The sequence below is a fragment of the Primulina huaijiensis genome, chromosome 14 (genome assembly GCF_012295235.1).
Source record: "Primulina huaijiensis isolate GDHJ02 chromosome 14, ASM1229523v2, whole genome shotgun sequence".
In the NCBI taxonomy this organism is placed as follows: domain Eukaryota; kingdom Viridiplantae; phylum Streptophyta; class Magnoliopsida; order Lamiales; family Gesneriaceae; genus Primulina; species Primulina huaijiensis.
Genome location: NC_133319.1, coordinates 3,441,000 through 3,462,113, shown reverse-complemented (window position 1 = coordinate 3,462,113; position 21,114 = coordinate 3,441,000). Strand labels below are relative to the sequence as shown.

Here is a 21,114-nt window from a genome sequence, read left to right as displayed (position 1 = left end):
TTAGCCCCATTCTTTTCATCAACACCTTGATCAAGAATGTCAGAACTCATTTCTGATTGCACCCATCGGATCATGGTAAGAGCGTCTAGTAGCATCGCCCCATGATCCCCTAGGTATCGCTGATAGTGCCTACAAGAACCAGTCGATTATGATTAACGTACAGTACGGTCCCTTCATCTCATATATCCCGATCGAATCTGCAACCATTGGTTCATCGAGGGTTGCATATTAATTCGATAACTATGTGACAACTATAATAGTGGCATCGCGTGTACTATTGGAGAACTCTTTCTCTAACGTACATCTCATACTCTGGCCAGAGATTCCATGCACTATTATTACATCAGATCACATAGGATATCCACACCCGTAGGTGAGCGGTGAATCCCCGACTACAATGCACTGGCTCCTATATGTGTCGCAACTATACCCAACCTCGCCACCTGATGACTCTCCTGGAGCCGGTAAACGAGTCAAAGCACAGCCCTAGCATATAGAGCCTCAGTGTTGTCCCGGGTCGTAAGGACTAATGGTGTACAATCATAACCACGGACTTATCCTCTCGATGAATGATAACCACTTGGAAAGTTCGAGGGAGGGTTGTTCAGTATAATCATCATATGACTACCCATCTGTATGTTTGGACATCTATTTGCCCTTACCAAGAAACGCAGTACACAACATCACAGATGCTAGTCTCGAGTTCGAGCGACCTTTATCCCTGTTTTAGGCGGCTGAATCGACTAGGAACGAATTTAGAATATGCAGTGTTTACAATTGAGTTTCAACATCGAATTACGATTCATTTGTATTAAAAGATAATCAAGGACTTTATCTATGATGCTTGCATGGGTATACAGATAAAGTACAACAAAACCATTAAAAAGTAAATTATATTAAAATAAAGATTGTTTATTACAACTGAGTCAATAAATTCCCTAGCCAACAGTTGGCTTACAGGGCATCTACTCTAACACCATGTCAATAATAGAGCATGCAATATGTATTATAATATTTAAATAGTCCTTCACGTTTCTTTTTAATTATTACGTAAAATAAATTTGGTTTCGCGTACTGAATTTTGATATTTTTTTAAATGCCGATAAGGAAATGTAACTTTGAAATATGTACGTATTTATACATATAATACATAATTAGTTAAACATTCAATTGTGAAAATATCCTTGATGGTTAAAGATCGTGAATGTTTAAAAAGTCCATCAATATTCAATACTCATGCATGTATATATGTGTGTGTGCGCGCGTGCGCGTGTGTTTGTTCTCCTTAGATATGATACGATGAATGATGCATGAAATTAGATACGCTAAACCGATATGAATGGACTTGGGTCAAACGTTTGGTGAAATAAGAATATGTAATCAATTAATTATGTCATATTCATCGAATCGAACCAAACGATGCAAAATATATCCATATATATATATATATAATTTGTATATATCCTAAAATAAATAATTTACATAGAATGTATTTTTCTCCATATAATAGAAACCAGAGATCAATTTTAAAAAAAAAAGAATTTAAAATATGTATTAATAATCGTCACAAGATTATGTAAATGACATGTGATCGCGCAGTGGAATCAAGGGATGATGAATCACGATTCTTTTAGAAACTTTATTGGTTAGCATTTAAAATTCCGCGTGGTCATCTACATTAATGAAACCCTAGCTAGCTAAGCTACTTGCTTACTTTGAATATAATGAAAATGATTTGACTTATTTTTAGATTGTCCAGACCTTCAAACTACAAGGATCTGACAATATATAGTTGTAAATTTTAGTTTAGACTTTTTTTTTAGTCGAGATAAAATTGTTGTGATTGGATCTCGAACTCAAGATATCGTTCTGAATTTAGAAATTTGGTGTCAAATAAGTTATAAGCCATCAGAAATTTAGATATATATTTTAAAAATATGACGTACGGTAATAATCCAAGAGAAAATAATTTTAAAAAATCTATCTTCATAACTTTTATTTTAAAAAAAAAATTCTTGCAAAATTAATGAGTGTCATTCAAATTCATTACATTTTTTCATATAGATATTCAGTATGTTTTATTTCTATCAGGATATAATTGTAATTGGAAAAATATACTGTTATTATAAAAGTATTAATTTATTTTTAATTTTTTTTAAAAATTTATTCCAATTAGATTTAATTGTTTGATTACAATATTTGCATTTTATATATGTAGATCCAACTAAAATAGTTTTATTGAAATAACTAAGATATATACAAAATTTCTCAACAAACTAACATTTTATAGTCAAAGCATTTACTTTTCAATTTCTCAACGAACTCAAAATAAGAACGATAACGTAAAATGCTAAATCTTAATTGGAAATATTCGTGTATTTATTATCATAATATTGTAATCATCAATTCTTTATTTTGCATTTGAATGAGTTAATTAATGAATTTGATGCTAGAGATATTAAATTTATATAACAAATCAATGAATTTCAAGTCTTAATTAGTTATTATTTGATTTTAAATTCACATACTATATAATTATTTCAAATACATAATTCAAATACCAATTAAATCCAAATCTCTTAATCCGAATGCAACACGGGTCGCAGTTAGATGGAAGGATTTGATTTGGAGTGTGGATTTAGAAGATATATTTGAAATGACGAATATTTTGGATGGATTTCAAAGCCATCGTAATCATCATTGTATTTTATATAATATAAGGATAGTATAGAATTAATATTCATCAAATATAAATTCATTTAAACGATCAAATATATTCAATCAATCCAAACACAACCTTTGACTTGCTGGAATCAACTTGTCTTTGTTGAAATATAAAAGTTAGATCCTGATGATTATGTAGATCTGAAAAAATATAGTATATAAGATTATTAATGATTATGAAAAAACCAAGATTTCGTTTGGACAAGTACTTTAAAAACGTTTTTATTGTTTAATGATTGAAAAACTTAAAGTATGCATGTGTTGAATAAATTTTTTCTAAAAAATGTTATCAACTGTAGCCTTGAAAACAATTGAGATGTGTTTTTTTATATTTTTAGAATAACCAAACTTCTCATCAACTCTAAAAATATTTTATAGAATGGTTGTCCAATTACATATATAATTTTAAATTAATTTTTAAAACATTTTACAAAACCTTAATTTTTTAAATAAAAACATTTTATAAGTTTGTTAAAAAATTAAAATTCAGATTATGTTTTAGTCTCATGTATCCTTTTGTTCTTTAGAGGCTATGATGGTCCCAAAAAATTGCCATGGCTCGTTTCCATCGAGCAAATTTAGGCAATACTAGCGTCAATAAAGGAGTCCGAAGCGGCATTCGCAGCATGACGTCTCAATTCTCCATCACAGTACATTTTCTTAAGAAACTTATAAGAGTTGTAAAAACAATTGATTTTTTTAAAAATATTCGCTGACGTTGCGTTTGAAGTGATATATTTCAAATATTAAAATGTATTTTCTTAGTTTTAGAGAATCGGAACCATAAATTTCAAATTCAACTCAGATAAATTTTATATAATGTTTCATGTTAGTTAGGATGATATATCAAGTCCACTCAACAATTGAGACTTTTGAAATGTTGTATAGCTAATGTGTAAAAAAAGTAAAAAGTAAATTTAAAATTTCATATATTGTTAATTATAATCGAAATATATGAATTTAAATACATCTCCTCAAATGAAATATATTTTGAATTAAAGTTTATATATTTAATGTTTGAATATGATATATTAAAATCCAATTACAATATTAATTATCTCCAACGTATATTTATTTCTTACACTTTGATTGATCGTACATTAAAAAAGAGACGTTTTTTTAGGTGCAAACAAAGGAATCAACAGATTATTAATTGCAAATCACACCCTGGAAGTGGTTGAGTAGTGAGTTATTTCAGTCAGGGACTCTTCCCTTCCCTTCTCCCGCACTTCATCTTCTGTCCTCTCTTTTCCAGCTCAACTAAGACTTACTTCACTGCAGCTTCATTTTGATCTGCGAATTCCCGTTTGTAGTGATTAGAAAGAAGAATGTGGCTACCAATGCTGCTGCATTCTCAAGATTTGAGTCATGTAAAAATTCTTTCTTTGCTACGTGTGTTCAGTAAGCTTCAGCATCAAGATGGGAAAGAAAAGCTCTGATTTCGAGTCTTGAACTCACCATTCCTGGTAAACCCCCTGTTAATATCAAGAAATTGGCCGAGAAATTTCCGGGATTATCGGAATGCTGCTGCTTCGAGGTAATCTTTGCAAACCCTTTACTCTTTTTATCTCTTTCTCTCTTTTATGTGTGGTTTCTTTACTTGTTTTTTTCTATTTGGTGTAGATGAAGTGGGAAAATTTAAGTTTAACTGCAGATCTGGGTGTGCTGAGTTAAAACAGTTGCAGAAAATATGTGTGCGTTTATGAACTGCATTTGTGGCCCGAGGACATTCTGAAATCGGTTTATAGAAAATTTTGTATGCCAATTTGTCATATTGTTTTAAGCTTAGGAATCTTGGTTATACGGTTGAAACAATCCACTTTCGGGATTCTTTTTTATCTTCTCAACTACCCAAAGGCGCATTTTTGCTCTAGGATTCGCATGAAAAAGTTATATAGAATTCCTTTTCATTCTTTCCCCTTTCTTTTAAGCTCTAATTGGGAAGAAAATTTCCTGGTGAATTTCACTAAAAAAGCAAAAATGAACCCTTCTCTGTGTTTTGTTTTCTCAGACGACGAGTCTTGAACCTACGAGATGGTTGGTAGATAGGGACATAAAAAGAACTTTTACGTAGGGTTGGAGCTGAGCCTTTTCATGTGCAGCATTTAATCTAAATAGCTAAAAACTAATGGGGGCTAAGATATTTTTTTTTAGCTAAGTTACTTGCTAAGAATTGATGTTATTTTGAGTATGCCCGTGCCCTCCCTCCTCTCTCTTTGATATGAATAAAATTTGTTGGATAATTTGGTTTGGAAATTCCTTCTTCATCCAAAGCGTACTTGATGATTAAGTTTGCTGTAGTATTCTTCTCTACCATAAACTTTTAATCCACTTTCGAAACATTAAATTATACTAATCTATTTAGCTACAAGGTTTTGGAAAAAGGTGGCATTATTTTGCCTTTTCCATTCCAAAATGCCTTTTTGCTTTTAACTTTGTTTTATTTTCATCTGTTCCATGACTTTCTGAAATAATGGATGATGAGGGCATTGTTTACCTTTTTTATGTAAGAAGTGTTGTGCTGTGACTATCCTTTTCTCGAACATTTGGTTCCAAATCTCAAAATTATAAGTTCGTTTTTTGTCAGATTATTCAAAAATGTGACTGGTTTGGCATATAAAAACAAATCATTTGTTTGATCTTGGCTATCACGAGAGAATCTATAGCTTGATTATCAGTTTCCTAGCGCCTTTTTTTGGCTATATCCAAATTCAATTTAAGTATAAGCTGACTTGGTTTGTGGATCCTTTCACTACAAATTTGTTTTACTTTGACCTGATTTTATTGTTCTGTAATCATGAACAGGCTGTATTTACGTAGAGTCACTCTTTTTTGTCTAATGACTTCAAAGGCAGATTGTTTTAATTTTGTTTTTGCTTTTTAATCTCTTCTGCTAATCTAATGTCAATTAATCATCTCTCTCCCACCTTCAGAAAAGCCACATCATCTCATCCCGAAACTCTGCACGGCCCGTGTATTGCTTTCTTTGCTTGTCATGGCCATCAAGTTTCTGCCTATAGCTCTTGGTGACTTGAAAATGGATGGACAAGCCCTCTTGGCATTTGCCACTGCCATACCACACGGCAGGAAGCTCAACTGGAATCTTACTTCTCCTGTGTGCACATCTTGGATTGGAATAAATTGTGCTAAAGATGGTAAAACTGTGATCGGTGTTCGCCTTCCTGGGATTGGTCTTACCGGTCCAATTCCCAACAACACTCTCGGAAAGCTGGACTCGTTAAGGGTTCTCAGCCTTCGATCAAATCTCCTCAGTGGAAATTTACCTTCGGATATTCTTTCGCTCGCTTCTCTTCGCTACCTATTCCTCCAACATAACAGGTTTTCAGGTGAAATCCCTACATTACTTCCCCCTCGATTAAATGTGTTGGACCTTTCATTTAATTCATTTACTGGAAGCATTCCCACAACCATTCAGAATTTGACTGAACTTAAAGCATTGAACCTTCAGAACAACTCTCTTTCTGGGTCTATTCCAGATCTGGGCCTACTACCTCTCAAACGTTTTAACCTGAGCTACAACCATCTCAGCGGCACCATTCCATCTTCTTTACAAACGTTTCCTAATTCATCATTCACTGGAAACTCTTTATGTGGTCCACCTTTAAATCCTTGTTTTCCCGTTCTTCCACCGTCCCCTACCCCGAGTCCTTCTCTACCACCCACGGGAGGCCCTCAAAAGCAAAGCTCCAAGAAAAAACTTTCTTTAGGAATTATAATCGCCATTGCAGCAGGAGGTGCTGTACTTCTATTTCTTCTTGCTCTAGTTTTATTTTTGTGCTGCTATAAGAAAAAGAAGAATGACGGTGGTGCTGTGCCAAAAGTTAAGTCTACTAGTGCTGGGAGGGGTGAGAAGCCAAGAGAAGAGTTTGGAAGTGGGGTGCAAGAACCCGAGAAAAACAAGTTGGTTTTCTTTGAAGGTTGTTCATACAACTTTGATCTCGAGGATTTGTTGAGGGCTTCGGCAGAAGTGCTTGGAAAGGGTAGTTTTGGAACGGCATACAAGGCAGTTTTGGAGGAGTCGACTACTGTGGTTGTGAAAAGGTTAAAAGAGGTCATTGTTGGGAAGAAGGATTTTGAACAGCAAATGGAAATAAGCGGCAGAGTTGGACAACATCCAAATGTTGTGCCTTTACGTGCATATTATTACTCCAAAGACGAAAAGCTCCTGGTTTATGATTACTATACAAATGGCAGTTTGGCGACTATTTTGCATGGTATTGATTCACTCTAAAAAAGGTTTTTTGCGTGATAAAATTTGCCTAACTTGTTGATTCTGGAAAAATTTTACTTGCTGAATGAGGTCAGTTGAACGTTTAAAGGTCTTTCAAGATCAAATGAATACTAAGACATCGTGCTGCTGTAAATCCATGATATGATTTTATGTTGGTCGCTTTTTTTCCCAGCATCTGATAGTTTTTCTATCAAAGAAACAAGCTTCCGCTGATGGAAACTTTTTCTATTCATGCTTCTCATTTGATTTTTATTTCTCACTTACAACTGAGCAGGAAACAAGACCGCTGGAAGAACTGCACTAGACTGGGATTCAAGAGTCAAAATATCTCTCGGGGCAGCAAGAGGCATCGCTCATCTGCATTCAATAGGAGGCACAAAATTTGCTCATGGAAACATAAAGTCCTCAAATGTCCTCCTAAATCAAGATCTGGAGGGGTGTGTCTCAGATTTCGGCTTATCCCCTCTAATGAATTATCCCCCAACATCATCTCGTCTTGCAGGATACCGTGCTCCAGAGGTAATCGAGACGCGGAAGCACTCTCACAAATCTGACGTTTATAGTTTTGGGGTCATATTACTAGAGATTCTTACTGGGAAACAACCCATTCAATCCCCAAGCCGTGAAGACACTGTTGATCTCCCAAGATGGGTACAATCTGTTGTTCGGGAAGAATGGACAGCTGAGGTTTTTGATGTCGAGCTAATGAGATTCCAAAACATTGAAGAAGAGATGGTGCAAATGTTGCAACTCGCCATGGCCTGTGTTTCAAAGGTGCCCGAAACGCGACCTAATATGGATGAGGTAGTTAGAATGATTGAAGAGGTTCGACTATCTGACTCGGAGAACCGGCCTTCTTCCGAGGAGAATAACTCCAGGACTTGAATGTGCAGACACTATATTCTTTAGAAATGAATGCTCACTCATTCTAAATTCTGAATTTTCTCATCTGTTTTGTTGGGAAAAATTCATCTGATTCTAAAATGCCATTTGATATTTACATGAGTATTTATTCTGGTTTGCTTTGTTTGTTTATCGACACCATTGAAATATATATTCAGAAGCTTTCTTAACATTTCAGTAGTAATGACGTCTCCTTTACCTCAACTGTGTTTATTCTAATTCTCCCATCAAAATTTATTGAATTCTGATAACCGATTCTGTGGGCATCTTATTATCTGAATGACAGGTTCAGAACGAAATAAAGTTTCACACAATTTAAGGGCAGCCCCAGATTACAGTCTGCCACAATTGTACGGTCCTCCGGAGTTCGAGAATACATGAAACATATCCCATTGAATCATATGATCTCAGACTCACTTTGCCCTCCTGAGATTTTAATGTGTTGAGACCCGTTTTCTTGCCAACGCGGCAGGCCAATTTTCGAACAATGGCCCGAAACCGCTGCAGAGGAACCTCAGCCGCCGTGTCTCCTTCAACGAGGCCACCCTGGCAAAATTCCAAGAGCCCCCAAAACCACCCTCGGAGCCTGAGTTGATAGACACCGAAACTCAAGTCAGCCATCGCCCCCGATGCAGAGCATGCTGCAACTCGTGCTGTGCCTGGACCTCCCTAATCCTTGCTGTGGTTCTACTCTTAGCTATACTTGTAGGAGGGGTATATTTCGCCTTCCTCCAATCCAACCTACCCGAGGTCCGCCTCCATCGGCTCGATGTCTATTATCTCGGGGTCAACGACACGGACACGGACACTTTCGTGACCACGGATTTCGAAGTACGTCTAAATTTTACAAACAATAACTCGAAAATCTCAAGTTATCTTACAGCCAAATGCCCGTCTCTTTGTCTTCGGAAGGGGTCGACCTCGGGACGGTGAAAACCCCGGCGATAAGTCAAGAACCAAGCTCATCGGCAGACGTGAAGGCGAGGACGTGGATGAGGAAAACGACCGCCGAAGAGGCGGTGGCGGACGACTTGCAGGATAATTCATTGAGACACCTGATGGTCATCGATATAGTCCTTAAGGGACACATTGACTTCTTTGTGAATGGGAACAAGATGAATGGTTTCCCATTTAAGGTTTCTTGCCGGAGCATCGATCAGTCGGAGATTGACAACGGACATGCTCCTGGTTGCGCTGTCCAAATGACCCCTATATAAGGTAAAACATGCATGTTGCTCATTATTTTCAACCATTTCTTTCGAAAACTACGTATAAATTCTTTTAGGTTATGTTTGAATCGATAGATTTCAAATCCATTGATTTCAAATATATTTTTAGAGTTTTAGAGAAGCAAGATCAGAAACTTCAAATCAAACTCCAATATGTTTTATATAGTGTTTCATGTTAATTATTATAAATTTCGAGTTCGTCCAATAATAGACGTATTTGAATTCGATTATACTTAATGTAACTTATGTGTAAATAAATATAATATATATTTAATATTTTTTCAATTGTTTCATAGCTAACAATAAAAATATAATCAAAATCAATGGATTTCAAATTCATTCGTCCAAATACAACCTTAACTTTAAAAGTAAATTACTTTATATTGCACATAGCCAGTGGTTGTCTGTCTAGCTAGTAAGGGTTCTTGAGTTGAACTAATTATATGTAGGATAGGCCTTGAATTGTCTTTCTTTTTGGTCCAAATTGTTGTTTTTGAACTTTATGGTAAAGTTAGAAACAGACTTAATGGAATGGGTTTTGGTGATTTTAAGTTTTAGGTTTGATGAAAGACATAACAAACTATTACTTTAAAATATTGGGACTGCAAGAGAAAAAAAATGGAGCCAGATATTATCGGCATTCCTTCATCTCATGAGCTAATCTATCCATCTATTATCTATCTATTATCTTTGTTTGTATGTTTTCATAGCTTTCATTTTTTGTAATGAAATTTGCATTCCATTTTTTTAAATAATATACCTTTATTGAAATTCGGAACAATAATAATAAATATTTTTTTGTTTGTTTTCTTCCGGCTAAAAAAATTGCTTATCTTTAATGAAATTCAGAACAATAGTATTAATAAATATATTTGTTTTTTTGTTTGTTTTTCATGTATTAATGAATTTAACAATAATTGAAGAAAAATGAAATTTTATTTTTGGAATTAAATTTACAGTTCATTTTTTTAAGAAAAAAACTATATCTTTAATGTAATTTAAAATAAGCGACACAATGTCAGCAACTTAACTCACGAGAACTTCATAGGAGTTCACTAATCCCAGTACAATCCTCACTTATGCACGCATAACCCAAAAAAACTAAATGATAGCGAAAGATTTGTCTTTTAGTTCGAACGTTTCTTGATCTTCAAGCCAAAAGTTATATTTGTTACCCAAGACACGATTTTTATTTCTTATAATTGTGATCTATCGTGCAAAGCCCTATACTAAACTAACTGTGAACATGATGAAGATTGCACTGACGTGGGTGTCAATGTGTCAAATCGTAAAATCATATGCATGACAAACATAAATATTTGTTTGGCACCATAAGAAAACACTTCAAAAGAATAAAAAATAGTTTAAATTGATTTTATGTATAATAATTACTTTTATATACATCAAAGGGATAGAAAAAAAGAAATAAGAATGAATTCAAATCGTTTTTATGTAAAAACAAATAAATTTTACATGTACAGTTACTTAAAATGATTAAAAGATTTTTTAAATTTTTTTATGTTTTTAAATATTTTTCCCTCAAAAATTAATTTTTTTTAAAAAAATTACATTTATCTTAAATTTTTATGCCATGTCAAATTTTCATCGATAATACTTGTAGAACTTGTAACTACTTTTTTAGGACATGATTTACATAAAGAACTGTATGACTTCAAAATATATCATGAGAAACTTAGAAATCACGGTTCTTGTAAAAAAAAAGTATATTTGTTTTTTGTTTTATTATTTTGAAAACTCATAATCTAATTATATTATTTTTACAATTTTAAGGTTGTGAAATTAACATAAGTGTCACAGTGATAATAAGAATATGGTTCTAATTATGGATCATATTAATAAATATTTCATATTTAGACAGAATATTGCAACATTATATACTTATATGATATATCAAACATAAAACAACTCAATTATATTAATATCCAGGAACTTAAGCAAAAAAAATTCTGGACTTTATCGATGTATCGTAGATTGAATTATATATTGAAAAATAAAACATAGTGAAAATAATGTGATAATTGTTCTCATCATATCATCTTTATATGTTCCACGCGTGCGTGCACGCGCATATCTTCTAGTACATGAAAAATATATGTAAAAGTTTAAATTCGAGGATACCTAAGAGAAATACTCTTTACTAAAAAGTTAAATCGCCGGCCTAGCTCTATACGAAAAGAATGTATGATCTCTAAGGATGAATTTCTTGATAATATATATTGGAAAATTTTTATGATACTATTATGTTGCGTTTGATTTGAATATATGAATCTAACACAACCTCAAAATCTGTTTCGTTTCAAATACATATTTTAAATATTTCTCTAAATCAAATCTTTTTTTTCGTAAATCAAAATTTTTTCCATTTGAGTGTAAAACTTTAAATATTTTTCTTTACACGTCGGATTTACACGTGACAGCTGACAACTGTCTTTTAATCTATGAATTTATTTATGACTTTGCGTATTCTATATAAGCGTTTACTTTATGACTTTAATTAATGATTTGTGCCAAAACTCCAGGGGCCGTCGTTTGCTGATTTTACACGTTATTGCGTGTAATTTGTTATTATTATTATTATTATTAGAGTGGATATATTTATATTATTATATTATATTATATTATATACAAATAATTGTTTGTTGTAAGCTAACACTCAGTAAACATCTATTACTATTATTAAGAATCTATATAATATAAATAAAGATGACGTCTTTATCTGTTTTTGACACTTTCAAGTTTGTCTTTATGTGATATCAATATTACACTTTTTTTATTTCAATAAATACTTTTGTTTTTAATTTTTTTAATTACAACAATTCAAATATTACTTTAGTCTCTGGATAATTTGTCAAATTTTACTTTAGTTCTTTTATAATTATAAAAAAAATTATACACACGTATCGCATCGCGTATACAAAATAGGTACTATTAATAATTTTCGCTTAATTGACAAGCAATAGGTGAACAAAACATTTATTTACTCACGTGCCGGGCCAAGGGCCCAATGGGCCCTTAATCCCTTTGCTTTTACCTAAAGTGACGGTGAGCCTACCAATTCTTACTTTTCAAAACTCATTTTCAATATATTGTAGAATTTTCTAATCATTGATTTTTTCTAATCATTAATTTTTTCTAACCCCACTTTGCATGTTCTTATTTTTTTTTAGAATATTTAGTTATTTTCATTCAAATCTATCTTTGATATTCTATATATCGCGTGGTTGATGTTTTCCTATTATCACCTTATGTAAATTTCATTTACACATAAAATTTTTTAAAATCGTCTCATAGTTCGATTATGTGAGACGGATCTCCAACATCGAGAAGTTAACTTTGATCGTGTCTCCCCTACATGAGTAGGTGATTCTCTGAGAGAGGAGACTGAAACTCTAGCCTATAGTTTGGGGAATTTTCTTAAAGCTTTGATTTTCTTCTCCAATTTTCTTGTCACTTATTTATTTCTGAACTCGTTCCATCAGTTTTCAGTGATGTTGATATTTATCCAACTTTGGAATTATTCATTTTATTATATTCAATAATATATATATATATCAATTAATTTCAGTATTTATTTCTAATATTTACATAATCACAAATGTTATATATTGATTATCGTCCGTTTGCTCGGGCACTTTTTTAGAAAGAAAAAAAAAAACTTTTTCTTAAAAAAAATACTGTTTGATTACAAACGTTATTTTTAATAAACTTTTATTTTAAAAAATCTAAAAGCTATAATGTATGGGTTATGCTTATATTTTTATTTAAAAACAAAAACAAAAACATTTTTTCAACATTTATAAAAACGTCAAAATAATTTATATTTTTTTAATAAAAACAATTTAAAATTTTATAAATATTTAAATGTTTTTTTTTTAAATATAACTTAAGCATCCACACCGCCCTAGGTAAATACAAAATGAAGTTAATGTAGACTAGTGGAGGAACAAAAATTAATTTCACCAATATTAATTGTGGTGGGTAATTACAGGTGAAGAAAAAAGGTTGTATCCATAATTAATAACCTCATCAATGCTATTTCCCACTAGCGAAATTTTAAAAAAAAAGGTAAATCAAAATCTGACACGTACAACATTTGACACTGTTACCTTAAATTAACCAATCCACGTAACCTGATCAACAAATGTTCCGCTCGCAAACATATCCAAAACTCTGGTAAGATGGTTTTATTGATTAATTTTGTAAAAGAAAAAAATTTATTTGAATCTTGACCGATCTTTAGTCAAGGTAGAAGATTTATGACAGACTCACGTATTCTCCTATAAATATCATGTTTGGATGTCTAATTCATGGATTCAATATATTGACTTTCAGCAACACCTTTAGCTGATCTTGGATTATATTATCAGTTTCTGACTTGAGCGTCGAAGGGGCTACGTCGGGACACCTTCCGGCCTCCTTCTAACGGTCTCCTTCGTGATTTCAGGTGTAGAGGAAATTCGAAATCTGCATTCGGATTGTTATCGTCTACTAAAACCGAACCTTATTTTCAATGAGTATCAGTCATACGTAACAATCTTATCACGTTGGGAAAAAAAAATTATTAACTGTGTATCTTAGGAAAAGATTGATAAATTCATCTGGTCAAAAGATTATATAATTCAACCACAATATATAATTTGAATAGAAACCACACAATTTAAATATATTCATCATCGAACTATTTAATTAAAAAAAACCCCATATATCTATTCTTTAATTAATTTGAAGAAACCTTATTTAAATTTTACAAAAACTAATCGTCTCATATGCCAATTTTAATGAGATCGAATATCTGACTCAGTCTGATTTAAAAAAATATTATTTCTTATGTGAAAACTCAAAAGTTTTTACATTTTATTGCATTTATGGACCGGATCGACCCAGTTATTTTAAATATATTATATGCATAACAAATACCATTTGAAATTTAATTAATTATTCATATCTCAAGCAAATGCATCAAATTATTGGATATTAAATATTGGCATATAGGCAGATGGCAAAATTTTAAAAAACGATGTATTTGTAATAAAGTCATTTGTCTGAAAAATTACATTTCCCCATTTGTAAACTACTATTTTAAATAAATCGGGTTTAAAATTTTCTTAAATGTTTACTTATAGTCTAGAAATTAGTTTTCATTCTATGGTTTCTCTCAGGATATATAAACATAAAATGATTGAGACAGCTCTTAAAAATTACAACGATCCTCTAAAATACATGTTTTCTTTTTATGATTCTGTCTTAAGGAAAAAAAAATTAGAACAAAAAATAGTTCAAAAAATTAAAGAGTAGGTGTCTTGTGAGACGGTATCACGAATATTCATATGTGAGATGGGTCAATCCCACCGATATTCACAATAAAAAGTAATACTCTTAGCATAAAAAGTAATACTTTTTTATAGATGACACAAATAAGATATTTGTCTCACAAAATACGACGCGTGAGACCGTCTGACACAAATTTTTGTCAAAATAAAAATTCAAGCTCCATCGAAAGATGGCATGAATTGGAGTAACCTACGGCTCTACCCCGCGACAATATAATTTTTCACCATATTATTGTTATTGGCCTTTCGTTGTGATGTGATCAATGAATGGAACAGCAAGGCTCCACTTTCATACCCATTCCTTTCTTCTCACAACTTCCTTCTATTCCATAAATCAACCAATTAATTAATTGTTCACCATACATTATTAAATTTTAAATAATTTTAAAGTGGAACCATGTTTTTTTCCCTCCCCACTGCTTTATTATTGCACAAACTAAATCAACATTTAGATTTTACATTAAAATTGACTTTACACTTATCATCCCTTACCCAATTTGATCATAAAAGATTTTCTAAAGTAGTCTTCTTTGTCATGAAGATGTGTAATTTTTTCGCTTTTACGTGGTTCGTTTGATAAAACGATGTTTATATCACTTTATCCAAACCAACTCTGAAGATTAATTCGGAAAATTATGTATACAAAAACCATCACAGTGAATGTAATCACTAATCCGTGGACCTGTAGTTCCTTTTTTTTTCTTTCGGTGTTTTTTTTTTTTTACTATTTATGTTGATGTTAACATGTGGACTCGGGGTAGTATAAAATACAGACAAAGCTCGTTGCTGAGGACACAAAGAGACGGCGGGGTGGAGGGAGGGAATGAGATATTGTGGTAGCAGCAAGGATCCTGCGTCCATCCATTCTTTCCACTCCACACACCACTCTGTTGTCTCGTCTTTACTTGTTTCCCGCCAAAACAAAGGAAAAAAAGGCGCGTTTAATTACAGCTGCTGCTGCTTTGCTGCCTGAATCACACCCCTTTTTCCCTCTCTTTCTTGAAACATGTGCGACCCTACACCCACAACTTCTTCTTTCTTTGTATGTTCTATATAAAACACATATACAGCTTCAAAGATTCAGTACTGGTGCATGCCTATAGAGAATTGAGGCAGTCGTCTAATTGCTTTCTCTGCTTTTGTAAACTATTGTGAACTTCTTTCGTCTCTTCCGTCTTCACCCCTTTCACTTGAGTACTGCTACTGCGGATTTTTTACTCAACTCCTTTGGTCTAAAGATTATTTAGAAAGAAATTCATCATCGTTTTGTTTCTTTCTTGATTTGGCTTTTGATTTTGAGCTTATGTGAGGTGTTAGAGCGGCTCCACTACTTACGGGTTTCTTGTTGTGTTTAAGCTATAGTCTATTTGGATACGAAACCAATGGAAGTCAAGCGACCATTCAAGTTTACGGAACACGTTGTCTCTACTTCCAAGCTTGTAAATCATCGGAGACCCCCCGCTGATTCAAAGCGAACCCGGAAAGTGGTTAGAATCATTCTTACAGACGGCGACGCTACGGACTCATCTGGCGATGAATCCGACTCTGCCGCAGGATTCTGCTCGCGAAGAGTCAAGAGGCACGTGGAAGAGATAAGCTTCCGTACATCATCCACGCAACAGCTACCTGGACGATATCAAGATCGTTTCAACAAGAAGAGGCGTGGGATACCGACTGGAAATGACGTTACCAGCCGGAAAAAGTTCCGCGGGGTGCGTCAGCGGCCTTGGGGGAGATGGGCGGCCGAGATCCGGGACCCGAATATCGGAAAACGGGTCTGGCTGGGAACCTACGACACCCCGGAAGAAGCTGCCACCGTTTACGACAGCGCAGCCGTGAAATTGAAAGGCCCCGCCGCTGTAACCAACTTCCCTGTTGCCTCCCCCGCCACAGACTCCGCGACTGAGAGCGAGCCCGTCTCCTCCGGAAACGACGCCGCTCTATCTCCGACATCAGTCCTCCGGTTCGAGGATTTGCCGGCTTTCGACAGCCTCGGTTACGGCTTCGACGACTTGGGGTTTGACTTTGATTTACCGTTGGGCCTGCCAGGCACAAGGATGTCGAGGGATTACCTGGCCGACGAATTCGGCGAGTTTGACTTTGATGACTTTATCAACGACATCATGACATCAGCTGATCTCGACGTGGCGGTATAGGATTGGCCAAAATTGATGTGGGAACTTTATTTATTATAATCTCGGATTTGTCATTAGTTGTATTAAAAGCGTGTATTTAGTAATCCTACATATATATAAAAATTATATACCGCCGCAAAGTTTTTGATAGGAGATTTTGTGTGTATGTTTCTAGTTAGAATCAAGCTACTAGATAACTTCAATGTGTTGTAGAAATTAATTTATAATAGAAATCATAGAATATTTTCTTGTTATTACATTATTTATACGAAGCGATTGTTTGTAAAGAACATAGCAATCGGTAATATTTTGACAAAAATCAATTTCTAATAAGGTAATTTTAAATATATTGGAAGATTAACTAATTAAAATGATATACTTAACGAATCCATATGATAAAGACAGTATTGAATAATAAATTAAGTTGTAATTTGTAGTAGTCGTCGAAATATCCAAGTCCCTTTAGACAAAGAATAAGTGGTTTGTGTTGGGTTTCTTAGTTCAATAATTCATGCCTGGGGTGGCCCTGCGCATTTCTACACTTGGTTTGACGGCCAATGCTATGATCATTGGGTGTATTTCACACTGTGGAACCATTCACTCATCCCAGTCGATGCTACACCTAACAAAAATAACATTAGCATTTGTTCACTCAAGTGAGATTTTAACTCAAGATTTTATGGGTTTTGTATTTTCTTTCAAAGGATTTTCATAACTCTTTTAGTTGTTGTTTTTTTTTTTGGCAAAATACATTGTAGAGCGAATCGGTCGATCTATTCAGTACATAATTTCGTCATATGAAATCAGAACGATTTCATACCTCCATAACACTGACTGATTCAACGTATCACTCATCCTCTTTGAGTGTAGAATTATCTTCAGGTAGGAAACTGGTCAGGTCTAGCGTCGTTAATTAAAAAAAATAATAATAATTCTGCCACCTTTTAAACAAGTACATGAACTTTGTTACATTAGGAACACAACAGCAGGAGGCAGAGACAAGAAGAGTCAGCCAAATGTTTTTCGATTGGAGAATCAATAGTCAGTCATATGAAACATCAACAATATGAAACATCAACAATTAGATTGATAAAAAGTCACATCCATAAATATCTGGATTGTGAATTAATTTATTTACAATAAACACAGGTAAACAATTTGAAGATAACATTTTGTGAAAGTCTTCCATTGTGCTATGGAATGAGTCATATTTGTAGATTTATAGATTCGTTTTTAAAACAATAAAGACTTTTAATTTTCAATAAATGTATGAATCTTTTGGAGAGTATTTGGAAAGATGAATTTGAAATTGATAGGTTATAATTATTTTTATGATTTGCAATGAAAAATAAATAAAATATTAAATCAATATTTTATTTATCTACATATTAATAATATAAAGTGCGATTAACGAAATATGAATATTTTTTCAACGCAGAAAGAAAACGATGACTGGAAATTGCGTGGAAAAAAGAGGGATAAGAATAAAGAATTGGATGGGTCCAATGGTTGGTGACCAAATGTGACCAAACTCTCTACGTGGCCATTCAATTAGCCGCCGCCTCCCACTATTCTCACCAAAAAAATCTTTGCCAAATATATATTTCAAATTTCATTTATTTATTTATTTTTAGCAAACTATTTTTATGTTTTTTTAAATGTAATTTCTCTTGTTATTTTTTTTTTGGGCATGGACACATATTAAATTCTATATGTTTGACATGTTTTTTTAAAATATTTTACTTTTAAAATTTGATTTTATTGTATTTTACATTGTAGTTAATAAAACAATCAAATCTAATCATATATTAAAGGATTAACCGAATAGAAATTCCACATTTTGAGATCATGAATAACACTCGTTCGTATACAGAGGATGCGGCAGGCGATTATTAAGATAGATAAAATCCACATTTTTTTGGATACTTATTTTGGGCTAAACTAAAAAACATGACAATTAACAAATTTGTATGTCACTTGTTCTAATAATATTTATACGTGAAACGAGTCAATCATCTCTATTGACGAGTCAATCTTGTCCATATTAGTAATAATAAGTAATACTTTTGAGATAAAAAATAATATATTTTTACGGATGACTCAAATACGAGATACGTCTCACAAAATTGATTTGTTGAGATTGTCTCACATAAATTTTTGTGACAGCTAAAATACTTGTGACAGCTAAAATACATGTTAAATAAAAGATAAATATAATTATCAAAATTCTTTAATCAATATCCAAAAAAAAAAAACCCACAGAATTTGTTCCTTAATACTCGATCAACAAATTGCTTGGAAACTGGAGTGAAATCGCACTGCTGATTAATTTAATTATTAATGTATTTGATTGGCTTAGAATAAAGCGTGCTTCAACTTCAACTAGCGACTTCTTTCCTTTAATAAACATATTTTCATTTAATAATCTTTGAGGGGGACTTAGACTCATTCCTGTCGATTATTATATTTTGACTACTTATCAGTACTTTTTTTTTTTGGTAATGAAATTGTCCAATAGTCTAAATGTCACATACTAAAAAAAGATAAAAATATATAAATCAAAACTAACTTATTATATGCATGCTATTTATCTATTTCAATGACGTACATCTCAAATATTTAGTGTACTTATTCAAGATTATCAAATTCGACAGACATTAAATAAGTGCAGAGGACATGATACTACGACCACACAATTAAAGATGACCATGAGTCGTGTTTATATAGAATTCTAATTCGTATATATTCAACTTCATTCTTATAATTATCGAGTATTCAATTTAATCTTCATATTTGTATCCGTGGGAAGATTGCAAAATCCATATCTTACCCAAATTTTTATTATCACCTATGATTGTATTTTCTCAAATTTGAATTATTTTGAATAAGCTATAGATATTTACTAAATTATTGAGATAATAATAAAGAAAAAAATATAAAAATTAATAAATTAAACATTATAGGAAAAAAACATAATATTAGAAATAATTTATCTAAAAATAATGATCCAATCGGGTAGAAAATCTTTCGATACCCTCGTCCATTCAAGTCGAGAATCGGATTCTCCGTCGAATTCAGAAAAAGTTGTCATCCCAAATAGAAATAACACATGGAAAATATGTTACTCATAACATAAGCATATTTAGTCTAATAGGGATAAAAGTTATTTTGGTTCTCTAGTTTTTTTTTTTAGTTTTGAAATTAGTCAAATTTGGATATTAATCCGATAACTTTTAATTTTTGGTTATTTTTGTTCGATTTTTACAAGTGTGTTTAATTTTAGCCGAAAATCGATGTTGTGAAATCCGACGACATGACAACAAATTTGGGGACCGATATCCAAGTTTGATTAATTATATGACTAAAAGAGGAAAACGTAATATTAGAAAACAAAAATAGATTTTTTTCCCAAATAAGTATGTCTTAAGAGTGCCTCAATGATTTATCTCGTTGCCATCTTTTTTATTTTTAAAAGCACTTCATATAATATAATAACTTCGACACTAAATGTTACTCATTTTTATTATCACAAAAACACTTGTGAGACGGTCTCACGGATCAATTTCGTGGGTCGAATATCTTATTCGAGTCATCTTTGAAAAAATATTATTTTTTATGCTAAGAGTATTACTTTTTATTATGAATATCGGTAGGGTTGACCCGTCTCACAGATAAAAATTCGTGAGACTATCTCACAATAGACTTACTCTTTTATTATTTTTTATAGAAAATACTTAAATAATGATAGGCTTGATTTAAATTATTTTAACAATAAAAATATTTGAATTTTGTTGGCTTAAGTTTAAGATCGTTTGTTTATCATTTGGGGTAAGTGGGTTTGGGTTGTAAAAAATCTTTTCTTCTGCCAAAATTCCCGTCCGTGGAAACCCATTTCCGATTAAGCCCAATACCTGATAAGCCCATATCCACTGAAATACAGAAGTTAAAACATAAAAACCCTCGAGTCCATATCCTGGCCGCCACGTTTCACAATCGCAAGCACACCAGCAGTAGCGTTCTCTAGATTTCAAGTTTTCTGGAGAATCCCACAGCTGAAATGGTGGAATAAATCTCAGAAATAAACGTTTGTGAGTGTGAATTTTGGAACGCTTTGCTAAATTTGGGATGTAAAATCTGTGTGTCGGGTTCTGATTTTCTGAAAATTTGATTTTATCTTGTTTTGGATCCGTGTATCGGGTCTAATCTGGCATGAGGCGGTGGAGATGTAAGCGTAAACAACTAGTTTGCTGCTTGCAGAGTTGTGAATGTTACTCATAAATATGTGTAGAAGGATCATGGGAAAGATGAATCAGATCGCTTTTCCCTTTTCCATTCGTTTTTTGTTCAAAATTTACTTAGGGGGCCTATGATGATCGAAACTATTGCCTACATTGTCTGATTTTTTTAGGTGAAGAATGTTATCGACTACTTCTGAGGCCCCCCTTTTGGAGATTATGAATGATTGGATGAATTTGAATTTTTTTGGGTATGAATTTTTTTTTTTTTTATGGATTTCAAAT

General features: G+C 32.8%; 1 protein-coding gene, 1 non-coding gene and 1 pseudogene across 2 annotated transcripts; all 3 read left to right on the top strand.

Moving 5' to 3' along the window:
• Positions 1-3,881: 3,881 nt before the first annotated feature.
• Positions 3,882-8,746, top strand: LOC140957293 (probable inactive receptor kinase At5g58300; annotated as a pseudogene).
• Positions 8,747-15,226: 6,480 nt separating this feature from the next.
• On the top strand, positions 15,227-16,848 carry LOC140957687 (pathogenesis-related genes transcriptional activator PTI6-like). Its single transcript, XM_073415026.1, has 2 exons — positions 15,227-15,467; positions 15,822-16,848. Exon 2 carries the CDS (start codon positions 15,842-15,844, stop codon positions 16,613-16,615), a length of 774 nt encoding a protein of 257 aa, XP_073271127.1. The 5' UTR covers positions 15,227-15,467; positions 15,822-15,841; the 3' UTR covers positions 16,616-16,848.
• Positions 16,849-20,952: 4,104 nt separating this feature from the next.
• Positions 20,953-21,036, top strand: LOC140958158 (small nucleolar RNA SNORD34). Its single transcript, XR_012171751.1, has one exon. It is a non-coding gene; the product is annotated as a small nucleolar RNA SNORD34 (small nucleolar RNA).
• The last annotated feature ends 78 nt before the right edge of the window (positions 21,037-21,114 follow it).